General features: G+C 53.8%; 5 protein-coding genes across 5 annotated transcripts; 3 read left to right on the top strand and 2 right to left on the bottom strand.

Moving 5' to 3' along the window:
• Positions 1 to 1,042: 1,042 nt before the first annotated feature.
• GSG1 (Gsg1p) lies at positions 1,043 to 2,953 on the top strand (the record flags this gene model as incomplete). The annotated part of the gene is made up of 1 exon (XM_018857722.1): positions 1,043 to 2,953. The coding sequence occupies one exon, from the start codon at positions 1,043 to 1,045 to the stop codon at positions 2,951 to 2,953; it is 1,911 nt and encodes a 636-aa protein (XP_018711162.1).
• A 770-nt stretch (positions 2,954 to 3,723) lies between these two features.
• METBIDRAFT_24275 (uncharacterized protein) lies at positions 3,724 to 4,041 on the top strand (the record flags this gene model as incomplete). The annotated part of the gene is made up of 1 exon (XM_018855277.1): positions 3,724 to 4,041. A coding segment is annotated over one exon (318 nt), but the record flags the coding sequence as incomplete, so codon positions are not given.
• A 149-nt stretch (positions 4,042 to 4,190) lies between these two features.
• On the bottom strand, positions 4,191 to 7,240 carry CDC54 (MCM DNA helicase complex subunit). The gene has a single exon (XM_018856097.1). It carries the CDS (start codon positions 6,993 to 6,995, stop codon positions 4,281 to 4,283), a length of 2,715 nt encoding a protein of 904 aa, XP_018711160.1. The 5' UTR covers positions 6,996 to 7,240; the 3' UTR covers positions 4,191 to 4,280.
• Positions 7,241 to 8,956: 1,716 nt separating this feature from the next.
• Positions 8,957 to 9,589, top strand: METBIDRAFT_12608 (uncharacterized protein; the record flags this gene model as incomplete). The annotated part of the gene is made up of 1 exon (XM_018854240.1): positions 8,957 to 9,589. One exon carries the CDS (start codon positions 8,957 to 8,959, stop codon positions 9,587 to 9,589), a length of 633 nt encoding a protein of 210 aa, XP_018711159.1.
• A 1,897-nt stretch (positions 9,590 to 11,486) lies between these two features.
• Positions 11,487 to 13,653, bottom strand: METBIDRAFT_78962 (Elongator subunit; the record flags this gene model as incomplete). The annotated part of the gene is made up of 2 exons (XM_018858979.1): positions 11,487 to 12,556; positions 13,593 to 13,653. 2 exons carry the CDS (start codon positions 13,651 to 13,653, stop codon positions 11,487 to 11,489), a joined length of 1,131 nt encoding a protein of 376 aa, XP_018711158.1.
• Positions 13,654 to 14,422: the final 769 nt, after the last annotated feature.

The raw sequence follows: 14,422 nt of genomic DNA, 5'->3' as shown, positions 1-14,422 counted from the left end.
AACCATGTCAATAAATACATCATCACCAAACTGCCGGCCCAAAAAGAAATATATAACAAACCACTAAGTTGCTTAGAGGCCACCCTATTCCAAACCAAAGTTGAGTGAAAGACTCTCATGCCTCATTTCCCAGACCTTTCATTATTTTCTGCGAGTAAAGGTCAAGTGGCCCCACAATGCGATCCTGAGCATGGTAATAAACCACCAACGTCCAAACCAGAACTGAACCCATAAGAACGGCCAGTGTCAAAACAATGACAAATCTAAGACACGTGTCTTCGAACGCCCCCTTCAACAAAAACGAAACGAAACAAAACAAAAAGAAAACAAAAATAAAACAAATTATAAAATAGAAAACCTTAGGCAACACAAAGATCGCCCCAAATCATACACTAGGTCCTTCTCTCGAATCATAAGTTCGAGCCCGGTGGCACTGAAATAAGACTCGCGTCTATATAAGCCACCGACACCCCAGCAAATCCAACCACAAAAACCACCCTTTAAGTTCCCGCCATCCCAAAATGACGATATCCCCAAGTTTGGCATCTTCTAATTTTGCATCCACTTGATTTGCATTTTCCCATTCGACATGCTACAAATTTGCCATCTGCCAGATTCTACATCCAAACTTCCATCTACTCAATGTTCCTTCTGCCAAAATCCCATCTACCAAATTTTCTATCTACCTATTCTTCCATCTACCAAATCTTCCATCTACCAAAATCTTATCTACCAATTCTTCCATCTACCAATTCTTCCATTTACCAATTCTTCCATCCACCAATTTCGCATCCATCAATTCTTTCGTCTGCCAAAATTCCTTGTACCAAAATTCCATCTACCAATTTTGCACGCATCAAATTTGCATCCACAAATATGTATCCACCAAATCCACCCGCCGCCCCCCAAATACACCCGTACCTCCCGCCCCACGACGCGCGCCGCGCGGCCCGCCAGCCACAAACACAAACCTACTACTTCTTCTTTCCCTAACCGCCGCACCCAAAACCACCAGCAACCACCCGAAAACCAGCCGCACAAAATGTCCGCCAGCAGCGCCGAGCTCCCCGGCGTGCGGCAGCTCTTGCTCCTGCATGCGTACCTGCCGCTCGTGTCTGTGCAGGCCACGCCCGGGGCCGACCGGGCGCTCCAGGCGCTGTGCCACAAAGCCCTGGTCTCGGCGCTTCTGGTGCTCCAGGCGTACGGCGACACGGCGCGCTTCGGCTTGGCCAGCCAGACGTACCGCGTCACAAACACGCAGCTTGTCACGCGCAGCTACGCGCTGTTCCCCGTGCGTTTCCAGCCGCCGTTAGCCGAGCTCTTAGCCGTGCACCCGCCGGCCGACGACAGGCCCGCGCCGCTCTTCAGCATCTCGGCGCTCGAGCTGCTCACGCAGGCCGCGGCCGCGGCCCGGCCCGCCGGCCCGCTCTACCCGGGCTTGTTCCGCCGCGTCGTCACGTGCAACCGCGTGGTGCCTTTCGACACGCTCAATCACCCTGTTGCCCACGTGTTCGTGGTGCACTTGGGCACAGACTCCGTGGACGCGGTGCGCCGCTTGGTCGTGGCGTTCCGCAACCTCCCAGCGCCGCGGTACGTGCAGACCGCGGACGTCTTGGTGCACGTGTTTGTGCTTTACGACCCGGCCGCGCACGCTGCCTCGGACATCCAGCAGTTCCAGGCCGCGGTCCAGGCCGAGCTCCAGCTTGCGGCCACAGCCGTGCCGGTGCCGGCACCGGCACCGGGCGCCACCGACGCGGTGCTCATGCCCGAGCTCGACGGCGCCACCATCGACCAGGAGGCCCAGAGCAGGGCGCTCCAGCAGGCCCGCCCGGAGCCCGCGGGGATGCGAGTGCCCGCGCTGCTCGACGCTGCGCTCCGCGCCAAGGTGTTCGACTTTGTGGCCCGCTGTTTGATCCCGCACATGGAGCGCCGCGTGCGCGTGTGGGACGATGCCGTGTTGGCGCCGCGCAAGTCGCTCGCGGGCCGCTTCTTCTCCGTGTCCCGCAAGTTATTCACCAGCAGCGACGGACCGCCACACGCGTCGCTGCTGGGCGCTTACAATGCCACGGGCGGGTTCTACCCGCGTCTGGCGCCCGAGCAGATTCTCCGCAAGCTCGCGGACTGGGCGCTCATGCTCAAGGACTTCCGCTACGCGTACTCCACCTACGACATGCTCCGCAGGGACTACACCAACGACAAGGCGTGGGCATACGTGGCTGCCTGCCAGGAGATGTGCATCGTGTCGCTCTTGCTCGCGCAGACCCAGCCCGTGGCGTCAGACACGCCGCCCGCCAAGCCCGACAAGAACACGCTCCGCAAGATCCGCCACGACATTGTCGAGCCCTACATGGACAACTTGTCCTACACGTACAAGCTGCGGCTCAACGTCAAGACGTATGCGGTGCGCGCGCATTTGGTGGTGGCCGAGTTGCTCCTTGCCATGAGCATGATGTTCAACATTCCCTGGTGGTGGAGCGACCTCATTGACGAGTGCTTCCTGAAGGCCGAGCTCGAGCTTGCCGCGCACTTGGCTGCGCTGGGCGCTGCCGCCCATGCCACGCGCGCCGTCCTCTACGAGCGAATGGGCTTTGCCAAGCAGCACTGCTTCTTTGTCCCCGCAGGAGGCACCCACATCATCGCCGACATCTTCGACCGCGGCGTGGTGCCACGCCCTCGCTCACCGCCCGCTGAAGGCCACTACATGAACTCCGTCAAGCTTGTGCCACACAACGACAATGCCATCAAGGGCCTCACGCGCTTTCGCAAGAGTGGCTTCTGGTATATCATGGCCATGCGGGAGTGGGTGGGGCTTGGGAACGCCGTGCAGATTTCGTTACTTGCTGACTCTCTCACAATCCGGTATGCTGACACGGACGCTTCACAGCAATGGTACTCCCGAGATGACTTGGTTTTGGCCCGTGTCAAGCGCTATGCTCTGGAGGCTGTTGCGTGAAGGGCTGCATTCAGACAGCCGCGTTCTTTAAAAGGTCTCGAAAACGCGCATTCTCCGTGGATCAGGCATTCTGAACTCACCCACGGGGCCTCCTACGGCCTAGGTGAATATCCTCTTATAAATTTTCACCGAGTGACATGGCCGTTTGTGCTTCAAAGCTCAGGAACTAGGATGGCATTGAAACGCGAGCAACTTGAAACTTTGGTACAGTTTTGTTGTGCCCACTTGGTTTCTTTCAGTTGATCTCGTGAATGAGGAATGATTGACGCTGTCTACAGAGCCAACGTCGAGACTCTTTAATTTTGGTGTCGGTGTGATGTGCCGAGGTTTGTTCTATACTGCGAATAGCCTCCGTTAGGCGCCCCTTTACCGAACAAGACTTTCTTAAAAATCTGCCTCTTTGAAGGTTTACAAAGACTTTTTCTTCCTTTGCCGGGCGATCATGCCTGAGGCGGTCAATTGGTGTTCTAGTCTCGTGAAAATTGTGAATGCCTAATGTCACTAATTTGATTCTTGAGGCAACCTCGTTACCGGAAACAGGCATTTCATTTCAACGAGGAAGCCTAATAACGCTTGGCCAAAAATTTTCTGTCAAGCTATTATTTTGCTTAGGGCCTTCTGATGGTCCCGCTGGTCGTGCGCAAACCAATTATTGAACCTACCGCAGATTTCAAACCGCTTCTCCAATACCCCGTCAAGAATCCAAAATATTACAAATGTTACGCCCCATTGTTACACGCAGACTCTACTCTACGGTGTACTCTACTGTGAAGGTAAAGAAGGGCTCTTCGGTGAGGGAGCTCTTTTACACCCCGGTATTCAAGTCACTTTTCCTAACTTTAGTGTTGGGTTCGGCTGTTGTGGAGGCGACCAAGAATAGAAAAGCTATCGATTCGCTACGGACAGCATACGATGCAAGGTTCGGCGTCCTCAAAAGCGCCACCGAAAAAATTCGTCTGAGACAGCCCGTGGACGTTGCCGCTGAGCTCAAACTCGCCAACTCCTTGACAAGAAACATGTATAATTCCGTGACTGATGTTCAACTAGACGACCAATTTGAATCCTTTTTGAACATGGCCGAAGAGGATTCGCTTCCCATCGATGCCGAAGAGCCCGATGTTTCGCATCATCTACCGGCTTCTGAGACAACGGAACCCCAATCAAGGAAAAGTTCCGACTTCCTTTAAACCCCCAAACTTTGGTATGATTTGCCTTATAGATCATTTGTGAGGCACGACATGCAATAGACTGAGGATATGATAAGTTATGATAATAGAATATAAGTATGATACAATATGTAGCGCAAGTTAACGTTTTATTAAGTGGACTAAACAAAGGCCACCTTTTTGTAGGACTTCCGATGGGACTCACCGGTCTCTTGAATCTTGCCTTCTTCACTTAATCTGCGCAAGCTTTCGAGAAGCTCCAGATTTTCCACTCTGATACTCAGCTTCTCGTTTACGGCAGTGGCCAATTCGTTGAATCTCTTTCCATTAACACCCTCGAGCACAGCAAGAACTTCGACATCCAAAGCCTCGCGCATTCTTCTTTGAGCTGCAGTGGTACCGGTTTGTACAATGTCCATGTCGATTCTACCCGTCTTTGGGTCTGTGGCGTAGTCCTTGATCGCAGACTTGATCAAGCGCACGGCTTCCTTTACGTCAATGAGCTCGACATGAGGACTCAAACGCATTTTCGCATGTGCTTCTGACAACCGAATCATGGACTCTAGCTGTCTCGTAGTCGCGGTGATTCTTTTTTCGGAAGACCGCAAATCGTCTCCGAGGTTTCTCATTTCCACGTAAGCTCTCACTAACTCATTCTTGCTCTCGTTTGTGATCACCGGGTTGCAATTCTCCTTTGCATATTGGATGTATGTGCTCAAATCATTAACTGGCAAAATCAGGTGCGCAGACACGGAATTGGGCACATCTTCTAAGTACATATCGGTAATGTGGCTGGCCAATTGGCGATCCATGGACTCATTGACACGATCGAGAATCAAGTACACGAGGTCAAAACGAGATAATAATGGAGGAGGCAAGTCAATATTGGAGGTCACGGGCAAGTTGGGGTCGTAACGAGAATTGATTGGATTTGCAGATGCCAAGATCGAAGTTCTGGCGTTGAGAGTGGTGATGATACCAGCTTTGGCGATGGAGATTGTTTGCTGTTCCATCACTTCGTGCAAGACCGATCTCGTTGTGTCACTCATCTTGTCAAATTCATCGATACAACAAATGCCGCCATCGGAAAGAACCAATGCACCAGACTCCAAGACGAGCTGCTTTGTGTCGACATCTCGCGTGATATACGCCGTCAAACCAACGGCAGAAGAACCTTTACCGGAAGTATAAATACCTCTGGGTGCTATCTTGTGCACATACTGTAATATCTGCGACTTCGACGTGGAGGGATCTCCACAAAGCAAGATGTTTACGTCACCCCTGTAGCGACCGCCTTTGCGAAACTGCTTGTTGGTTCCACCAAACAACTGAAGTAAGATGCCCTTTTTCACGTCGTCCATCTCATAGATAGATGGGGCCAACGAGCGAGCCAACAACTCATACAAGTCGTCTCTCTGTGAGATTTCCTTCACTCGGGCAACGTCATCTGCAGTCAATTTACGCATTTGCTCGACCTCCTGGGTCTCAGTAGCCTGCTGCTGGACGGTAGAAGCATCAGCTGCGAGCCGTTTGGCATCGATTTTCTTGATGTGGACGACGTCCAAGTAAGTCTTGTACAAGTTTTTCAACGCCCGCTGGCGGGAATTGACTCTCACTGGCAAGGACCGGAAGATTCCGCACACCTCGATCCTGTCTCCCGCCCTGCACGTATCGACTAACTCGTCGTATACACACAAGTTGATCGAGTGGGGGGTCTGTCCGTCCGGAACCAAGTCCGGCGTCTCCTGCAATTTAATCACCTGCTTGTCAGCAAAGGACGAGCGGTTGTGGATGATGCTCATGGTGTTCTTTTGCGAGCACACCAAGCGTGGGCACTTGGTGGGCTCGGAGATGATTCCGCGGTCGATTTCCACGGCGACTGTGTGGTCGCAGGCGCTGCACTTGAATAGCGCCTGTTTCATGTCCGGGACAATGGCGCTGGCGCGCAACACAAGGCCCTTGACGCTGACCAACTTGTCGATGTCGTTCGGATTCAACTCGCGCATGCCCCTGCGCACGGCATTGATGTTGTGCGGACGGATGGTGTAGATGTTGGTCTCGATGTCGTCGATGGACGCGGGCACCGCGGCCGGATCCGAGAAGAGCGACACGAGGCAGTCCTTTACTGTCTGGTCCATGATGGGGATCACCTCCTGCGGGTAGTTAATGAGCTGGTAGTACAACTTCTTGGTGGCCGCGTAGGCAAGCAAGTTGGCCGCGTCCAAGTTCAAGTTTGTGGTGCCCAAGTCCTTCATGGCGTTCAACTGGCCCACGTAGTAGAGCTCCAGGTCCTCGGGCTCCACAGGCTGGTTGTCGAGGATGCGGCGGTACTTCATCTTGAACAGCATCAAGAAGTCGCGGAACGCGTTGCTGCAATCCTGGATCGACACGTTGGTGCCCCAGATGACGCGCACGGGCTCGTCCAGGCCGTACATGTCCAGCTGTGGCTGCGAGCTGTCCAGCAGCGGGTCGCCCGCGCCAAGGGACGACGACGGGTGGCGGTCGTCGAACATGCGCCTGCGCCGCGGCGAGGACAGCGCGTCCGCGTTCAAGTCCGAGCGAACGGGGCGCCGCACGATGCGGTCCACGCCCGAAACCACGCCGTCCGACCGCTGGCGCGCCAAGTCTGACGTTGGGTGGCGGCTCAGCGACGTGTAGTGGAGCGGCGACGACACCTCACGGCGCTGCGAGGACGGGCGCATGTCGGAGCCCGGGTTCAGCGAGCTGGACAAAAAAAGAAGCGGCGACGAGGGCACGGTGGGCTGTGTTTGTGACTGTGATTGTGACTGTGACTGAGACTGTGACTGCGAAGGTGACAGCGGCGAGTCGCCGGGACCGGTGTTTTGCGCCAGGCTTCGGACCGGGGACAGCGACATGGCGTGTGGTGGTCGCTGGTGTCTTGGCGTGTTTTTTTTTGTGTGTGGCTTGGCCGTTCAGACGCTGGCGGGTCGGCGGCTAACGCTGGGTTTTGGGCGGCTAGCACGTGTTCCTTTGAACGCAAACAGAGGGCGCAAAACCAGAAAAAAAAATGGGGTGGTGATTCTGGAAAGACAAGATCACTGGCGCGGCAGTAGCTGGGAGCGGTTTTGCAATGTGTGGGGAATTGCGTGTGGAAGAAGAAAAGAAGAAGGAGGAAGAAGAAAAGTAAGGAGTACGGAGGAAGGATCTAGGGTTTTTTTTTTCTGTCGCGCGGACGCGTAATTACAGTTCTCGATTGGGAAAAACCGCATATCTGTGTGCAGGACATCGGGTCTGGTGCGAGCGTGGCTGCGAAATGGAGGGGCAGGCGGTTTTGCCGTATAGTATTGATGATAATAGAGGTATCTGTATGAATATAGGTGGAGTTTGCAAGGATCAAGAAAACTCTCTTGCTCCTATGATAAAATGTTTCAGTACTGCATGGGCCATGCTTACAACATGCAGTCCCATGCCAGCAACATGTCAGATATCTCTAACATAGGGAAGAGGAAGAGGAGGGGTAGCAAGGTTTGTGTTTGATTTTTTCAATTTTTTTGTATTGAATAATTTATGGCGAGGGTTTGGGGCCGGCCGGTAGAATTTGGTCAGAAGCTTATGAATGCCATCAGAAGAGGCACTTGGAAGATTTATTGGAGAGGTGCAATGAGAGGTTTGGTGGCACAATGCAGCTAGGGAAATTGTCAAAGAGATGTGGTATAAGGATTTTTAGAAAGATATACTGAGAATGGTGTTGGCATTTATATAGGAAGAAGGTTTGTGGCATCAACAAAGTAAGAACATGTTGGAGGCATGTAGAACGAAGTGTTGTTTGAAGAGAATGAAAGGAATTTTGGGAACAGAGTATGAAAATCGATCGGAGAAATATAGCACAACGCTTTAAAAAACATTACAAAAATATCTTGAAATGTTTTGTAAGGGAATTTTCGGGCATTGAGTAAGAAAATCTTTGGGTAAGATAAAGTACGAAGCTTTGTTGAAATACATGGCGAGAAGATTTCTGGGGTATATTCAGTGAGAGAGCTGGAGCCATATGGCAGAGATACAGTAGGGGAATTTCTGGAGATGAGTGAATGAGATGGAAACAGGATTTATTGAGAATATAGTGAAACGAATCTCAAAAGATAGTAAGAAGATGTCATGAAAGGATTGTGGGTTTACGAGTGAGATACAGTAGGAAGAGACAGTAAGAAGATTTGTTGGCAGATCACATTCAAAAAACTGTTTTAAATATCTAGAGACTCTAAGAGAAATGCAGAAGTTTTATTTTAAGAAACATTAAGATTGTTTCCAAAGATTGAGTATGAAAATTACCTCGGGAGAAAGAAACTAAGACCGCTTGATAATCTATGCATACTTTATCGAGATTTTTCAGGCAAAAATCAGGTTTGATGCAGAGTGCAGAAGACTTCGTTGCAAGATGAAACATATATTTCAAGATACTTTGGGCAGATGGGAATTCCAGGAGGTGGCTCCACATTATCGGCTGGCATAAATGAGTTGGAAATCTCTCATGGCCATCCGAAATGTATCTGGAAACAATATTGAACACAACATACATCAAATGTTCAAATATGCCATTTAAGTACAGCACATCGGGGTGGCACGAGACTCAGTATACAAGCAAATGCGATGTCACGTGAAAGACGCAGCTTGTGCAATTCCAGCTATATCAAGCATCTTTTCAAAGAGACCCGGCTTCTGATCTCATCCAATTTCACAGCATAAGGAACCAGCAAGGATCTTACAGTCCTGCCTCCGTCAGGCAGAGGCATGCGCGTCGTCCTGCACACAATACAGGCCTTACAACACGGCTCCAAGCAGATCAGGAGGCCCATTAAGGCTAATAAGGCACCGTATGATGGTTGTGGATCTGCCCCCAAACAACGCCAGCCATAGCGACAAGCTGCGGGCGCAAAGCAAAGTCTCTCCGGGGGGCTCCAGAAAAGCCCCCGCTCCAATTCTCGCGGACTCGCCCGTCCTACAACAAAAACCGCTGTGCCCGACCGATAATCACAATTCGTTGTCTGGGGCGTCCACCAGGAAGTCGATTTTGCCGGCCATTTCCTTGGGGGTGCTGCCAGTGCGCCGGTCGGGATCGCCGGAGCGAAGGTTGCGGATAAAGGAGCTCGAGCTGAAGCTTCCCCACCTGGGACCACTGGGTTTGTTGGATTCGAAACATGACTTGTCGAACAAAAGAACCATTTCACACGGCCAAGGGCCTGGTCCGGCGGTCCCGGGTCTGGCTTCCCCTGAAAAGAACAGGAAAAGGGCCAGATTCGCTATTGCAGATCTGCAGATGCCCTTGGAAGACGCAAGGATACCCACGTCGCCGCAGATCGTAGCGGATTCGCTAGACCGAATCTCAAACACACTTTCGGCGACGGCCGTGGCGTTGCGCGACATCAAAAACACACAGCAGGCGATTTTGGCCGAGATTCTGCAGTTGAAGCAATCGGTGAGGAAGCTTGAAAAACAGTCTGAGGAAACATAGCAGGTCGGGGGAAGGGACTCGGTCAGGCTGCTGGGGACACGAGTCGCCCATTGGTTGTTCAGGGGAACCTGAGTGAGGAGGGGTATTTTTGGAAGCCACATGTCGGTATTCTGAACAGGTGAGATGGAGTAAGCGTGGGGAAAGGAGGGGATGTGGGATGTGGCATTTGGAATCCCGGCAATCAAGCACGGAGTCTGGCGGCACTTGGAATCTGGAGACAGGAGTGACTTGACGAAGGCTGCCTGGAAGTGGAGAAGATCCGGATGTAGAGTCCGAAGAGCCAAGCTCAAATGCAGAGGCCCCGGGGGCAACCAATCCATGGGAACAGCAGGGTCCAGGAAACTGCGAAATGAATCCGGGAACTGCAACAAACTGCAGCGTCATGAATCATGAAACGTGCGAAATCATGAGAGCGGCAGCATCATGCGAACTGGAGAATCTGCGACTGCAAAATGATGAAGAGTGAAGAATTCCCCAACCTGCATCATGAACTGCCAAATCTCCAAGACAACCAAATCATGAGAACTGCGGAGTCATGGAAACTGTCAGATCATGAAATTGCCGTATCATGAAACTGCCAAATTTCCAAACCAGCCAAATCATGAGAACTTCGGAGTCATAGAAACTGCGGAGTCAATAAACTGCGCGATTTCCAAAACAGCGAAATCATGAAAACTGCCGATTCATGGAAACTATGGAGTCATGAAAACTCCAGAATCATGGAAACCCCAGAATCATAGAAACTGCCGAATCATGCCAACTGCCGAATCATGAATCTGCCTAATTCTCAAGACAACCAAAACATGAGAACTGCGAGGTCAGGGAAACTGCGGAGTCATGGAAACTGCAGAATCGTTAGACCGCCCAATTTCCAGAACTGTCGAATAGTGGAAACTGCGGGGTCATGAAACTGCCAAATTTCCAAACCAGCCGAATCATGAGAACTTCGGAGTCATAGAAACTGCGGAGTCATTAAACTGCGCGATTTTCAGAACAGCAAAACCATTGAAACTGCCGAATCATGCCAACTGCCGAATCATGAAGCTTCCCAACTCCCAACTCCAGAATCACGAAAACTGCCGAATCATGAAGCTTCCCAATTCCCAACTCCAGAATCATGGAAACTGCCGAATCATGCAACCCCCAGGCTCCAAAACCGCCGAACGAAAACTGGGGAATCATGGAAGTTCCGGAACCATGAAAGCTGCAGCATCATGGAAACCGCGGAATCATGCCAACTACGGAATGATAGAGACTGTCGTATCATGAGATGCCCAATTTCCAAAACAACAAAACATGAGAACTGCGAGGTCATGGAAACCGCAGAGTCATGAGAACTGCAGAATCATAAAACTGCCGAATTGTGAAACCGCCCAATTTTCAAAACTGCCGAGCGAAAGCTGCCGAGTGAAAACTGCCGAGCGAAAGCTGCTGAATGAAAACTGCCGAGCGAAAGCTGCTGAATGAAAACTGCTGAATGAAACCTGCCGAGTGAAAGCTGCCGAGCGAAAGCTGCTGAGTGAAAACTGCCGAGCGAAAGCTGCCGAGCGAAAGCTGCTGAATGAAAACTGCCGAGCGAAAGCTGCTGAGTGAAAACTGCTGAATGAAACCTGCTGAATGAAACCTGCCGAGCGAAAGCTGCCGAGTGAAAACTGCCGAGCGAAAGCTGCCGAGCGAAAGCTGCTGAATGAAAACTGCCGAGCGAAAGCTGCTGAGTGAAAACTGCTGAATGAAACCTGCCGAGTGAAAACTGCCGAGTGAAAGCTGCCGAGCGAAAGCTGCCGAGCGAAAGCTGCTGAATGAAAACTGCCGAGCGAAAGCTGCGGCATCCCCTAACCCTAGAGCTCTTCCCCCAAATCGCCGCCCTCAAGCCAGCACACCCGCCCGCCGCACGCGCCTAGAAGTCGACGTTCTGCGTCGTCGCGGCCGGCTCCGCGGCGTCGTCCACCGGGATCCCCCAGTCGTCGATCTCAAACTTCTTGCGCCCGTTCTTGAACGCATACTCGCCCGCGGCCTCCATCATCATGCCCCGCGCCGAGAGCCACGGCACCTTCACCACGTGGACCAAGCCGTGCTGGATCTTGGCCGGCTCGTTCTTGTACGCGCGCTCGATCAACGCGGCCATGTCCGGATTGAACGGCTGCAAGTGCACCACGCCGTCCACGAGCGTCTCGACCATGTGGGCGACGAGCCCGGCCCGCGGGTACAAGTCGAGCGCGAGCGTCATCATGAGCACCGCGGCCGGCTCGGCCGCCAAAAGCCCGCGGAGCAGGTGCACCAAGGGCACCACGTACGTGGGCCGGCTGCACTGCGGCGGGTAGAGCGCCGGGCTGAGGAACCCTGGCACGGCGATGCGCACCACCTTGCCCTGCCGCGTGTGGCGGCGCGTGACCTGTGCCACTGCCGCCGCCACCTGCGCGAAGTCCGTGTGCACGGGCACGAACGTGATCTCCTGGGCGCCGGCGCCCGGCACCAAGCGCTGCGTGATGTCGAACTGCGAGACGTAGCCGGCCGGGCCCGTGGCGTCCGGCAGCCGTGCGGCGCCGCCCGCGGCCGCGCCCGCGGCGTTCGTGGAGAGCCCGTAGCGCCAGGCGATCTTCAAGTCGCGCTCGGCCAAGTTGGCCACGCTGACCTGCGACGCGTCGCGCGCGAGCCGCGCCTTTTTCTGGTCCTTGGCCGAGCCGCGGTACTCGCCGGGGAGGTCCTTGGCCCAGTCGGCCGGCGGCCCCACCACCACGACGTGGCAGCCGGGCGAGCCTGACGCCGCGCGGTGGTGCACCACGCCCTGCGCCACGAACGCGCGCATGAGCACGGCCGCAAAGTCCGTGGCGCCGGACTCCTCCACCAAAAGCGAGCTCGAGAGCGGGAGGCCCTGGTGGCCCAAGAGCCGGTCCAAGTCGGCGCACCCGGAGGACACCGTGGGCTGCGAGGACACGGACGAGGGCCGCACGCCCGGCCCGGCGGGACCTGCGCCGTGTGTGCTGGCTGGCAATGCGCCCGGCGGCCCGGGCCTGCCGCGGGGGGGCCGCCGGTGAGGGGGGCGCTTCCGTGGCGGCGGGGGGCCTGCCAATGGAGGGGCCCGGAACCGGGGGCCGGGCGCCGGGCGGCGCGCGATTCACCGGGGCGCGCGGGAAGAGGGGCGCGTGGGGCGCTGCGCCGGGAGGGCCGCGGGGGCCCAGGAGCGGCTCGTTTCTCTTTCTGAAGGACATGTGGGCGGCCGGCGGAGGGGTGGTTTGGGGTCTTGTGGATCGGTGAGGGCTCGCGCCTGAGATGGGGCCGAGGGCTGGTGCACGGGTGCGAGTGCGGGCCTGGCGAGGGCCAGGGCGAGGAGCGAAGAGAGAGGGCCAGGGCGAGGAGCGAGGAGGGGAACAAAAAAGAAGGCAAGAAGAAAGAAGAGAGAAAGCGGAGGGCGAGGGGAGATGCAGGCGACAAGCAAAGCTTCCTTTAGTCCTTTTTATTTTTGTTTCGGCTGGTTTGTGTTTTTTTTTCCATGGTGTTATCCTGGCCGTTCCCCCGCCTTGGGCGCTGCTGGTCTTTGGCCTGTCGATTCGGGCCGGGCCTGGGTGCGCGCTCCCACCGGTCAGACCAAGAGGGAGAAGAAAGGCAGAAAGACGATAACGGGGAGACAAGGAACAGAGAAAAATTAAAAAAGGGAAGGACGAGAGCATGGAAAAAGAAGGAAAAAATGAACACCAGAACGATGGAAGAATGGAACAGAGAAGAGAACAAAAAAGAGAACAACGAAGAGAACAAAGAAGAGAACAAAGAAGAGAACAACAAAGAGAACAACGAAGAGAAGGGAGGGCAAAAGGCAGACCCGTGGTGCCCGGGCCGAAAGAAGCACGACAGCCCAGACGCGGCCAAGGTGGCCCCGCGACCGCGCTGCTGGTGCCACGCCACGCGAAGCATTCCAAAACCACAACCCTTTTTCATCTTCCGGGCTTGGAACTGGCCGGCCAGGACATCAGCCGCTGGCCTGCAAATCCTGGTTGCGGAAGGAGACTTTTTTTTCTTGGTCTTCCTTGTGGGGCCCGTTCATCACGGACATGTTGTGGCCCGCTCATTGTTGTCGGGCCCATAAATTTCTAGGCCCGCGCATTAATTTATGGAGCCACTCATTGATTTCTGGGCCCATCAATTTCTGCGCCGTTCATTTATTTCCAGGGCTCATTATTTGGGCTCATTGATTTCTAGGGCCGGTGATTAATTTCTGGGCTGCTCATCAATTCCCGGGCTCATCAATTTTTGGCCCGTTCATTTATTTCTAGGGCTGATTATTGTCTGGGCTCATTATTGTCTGGCCCGCTCACTAATTTCTGGGGACGCTCATCAATTCCCGGGCTCCTCAATATTTGGCCCGCTCATTAATTTCCAGGGTTGATTACTGTCTGGGCTTATTATTGTCGGGGCCCTCTAATTTCTAGGCCCGCGCATTAATTTATGGCGCCACTCATTAATTTCTGGGCCCATCAATTTCTGCGCCGTTCATTTATTTCCAGGGCTCATTATTTGGGCTCATTGATTTCTGGCGCCGGTGATTAAGTTGTGGGCCGCTCAGTATTGTCTGGGCTCATTATTGTCTGGGGCGCTCACTAATTTCTGGGGACGCTCACTAATTTCTGGGGACGCTCACTAATTCATGGCCCGCTCATTGAATTTTGGGTATGAATTTCTAGGGCCGGTGATTAATTTCTGGCCCGCTCATTATTGTCTGGGCTCATCAATTCCCGGGCTCATCAATTTCTGGCCCGTTCATTTATTTCTAGGGCTGATTATTGTCTGGGCTCATTAATTTCTGGCCCGCTCACTAATTTCTGGAGACACTCACTAATT

The sequence above is a fragment of the Metschnikowia bicuspidata genome, assembly GCF_001664035.1.
Source record: "Metschnikowia bicuspidata var. bicuspidata NRRL YB-4993 chromosome Unknown METBIscaffold_4, whole genome shotgun sequence".
Taxonomy (NCBI): Eukaryota; Fungi; Ascomycota; class Pichiomycetes; order Serinales; family Metschnikowiaceae; genus Metschnikowia; species Metschnikowia bicuspidata.
The sequence above is the reverse complement of the archived record's forward strand: the minus strand, read 5'-3'. Positions and strand labels throughout refer to the sequence as shown.

What these genes read in the sequence shown, in the direction of transcription:
- CDC54 (XM_018856097.1), bottom strand. Translation starts at nt 6,995, where the DNA reads ATGTCGCTGTCCCCGGTCCGAAGCCTGGCGCAAAACACCGGTCCCGGC.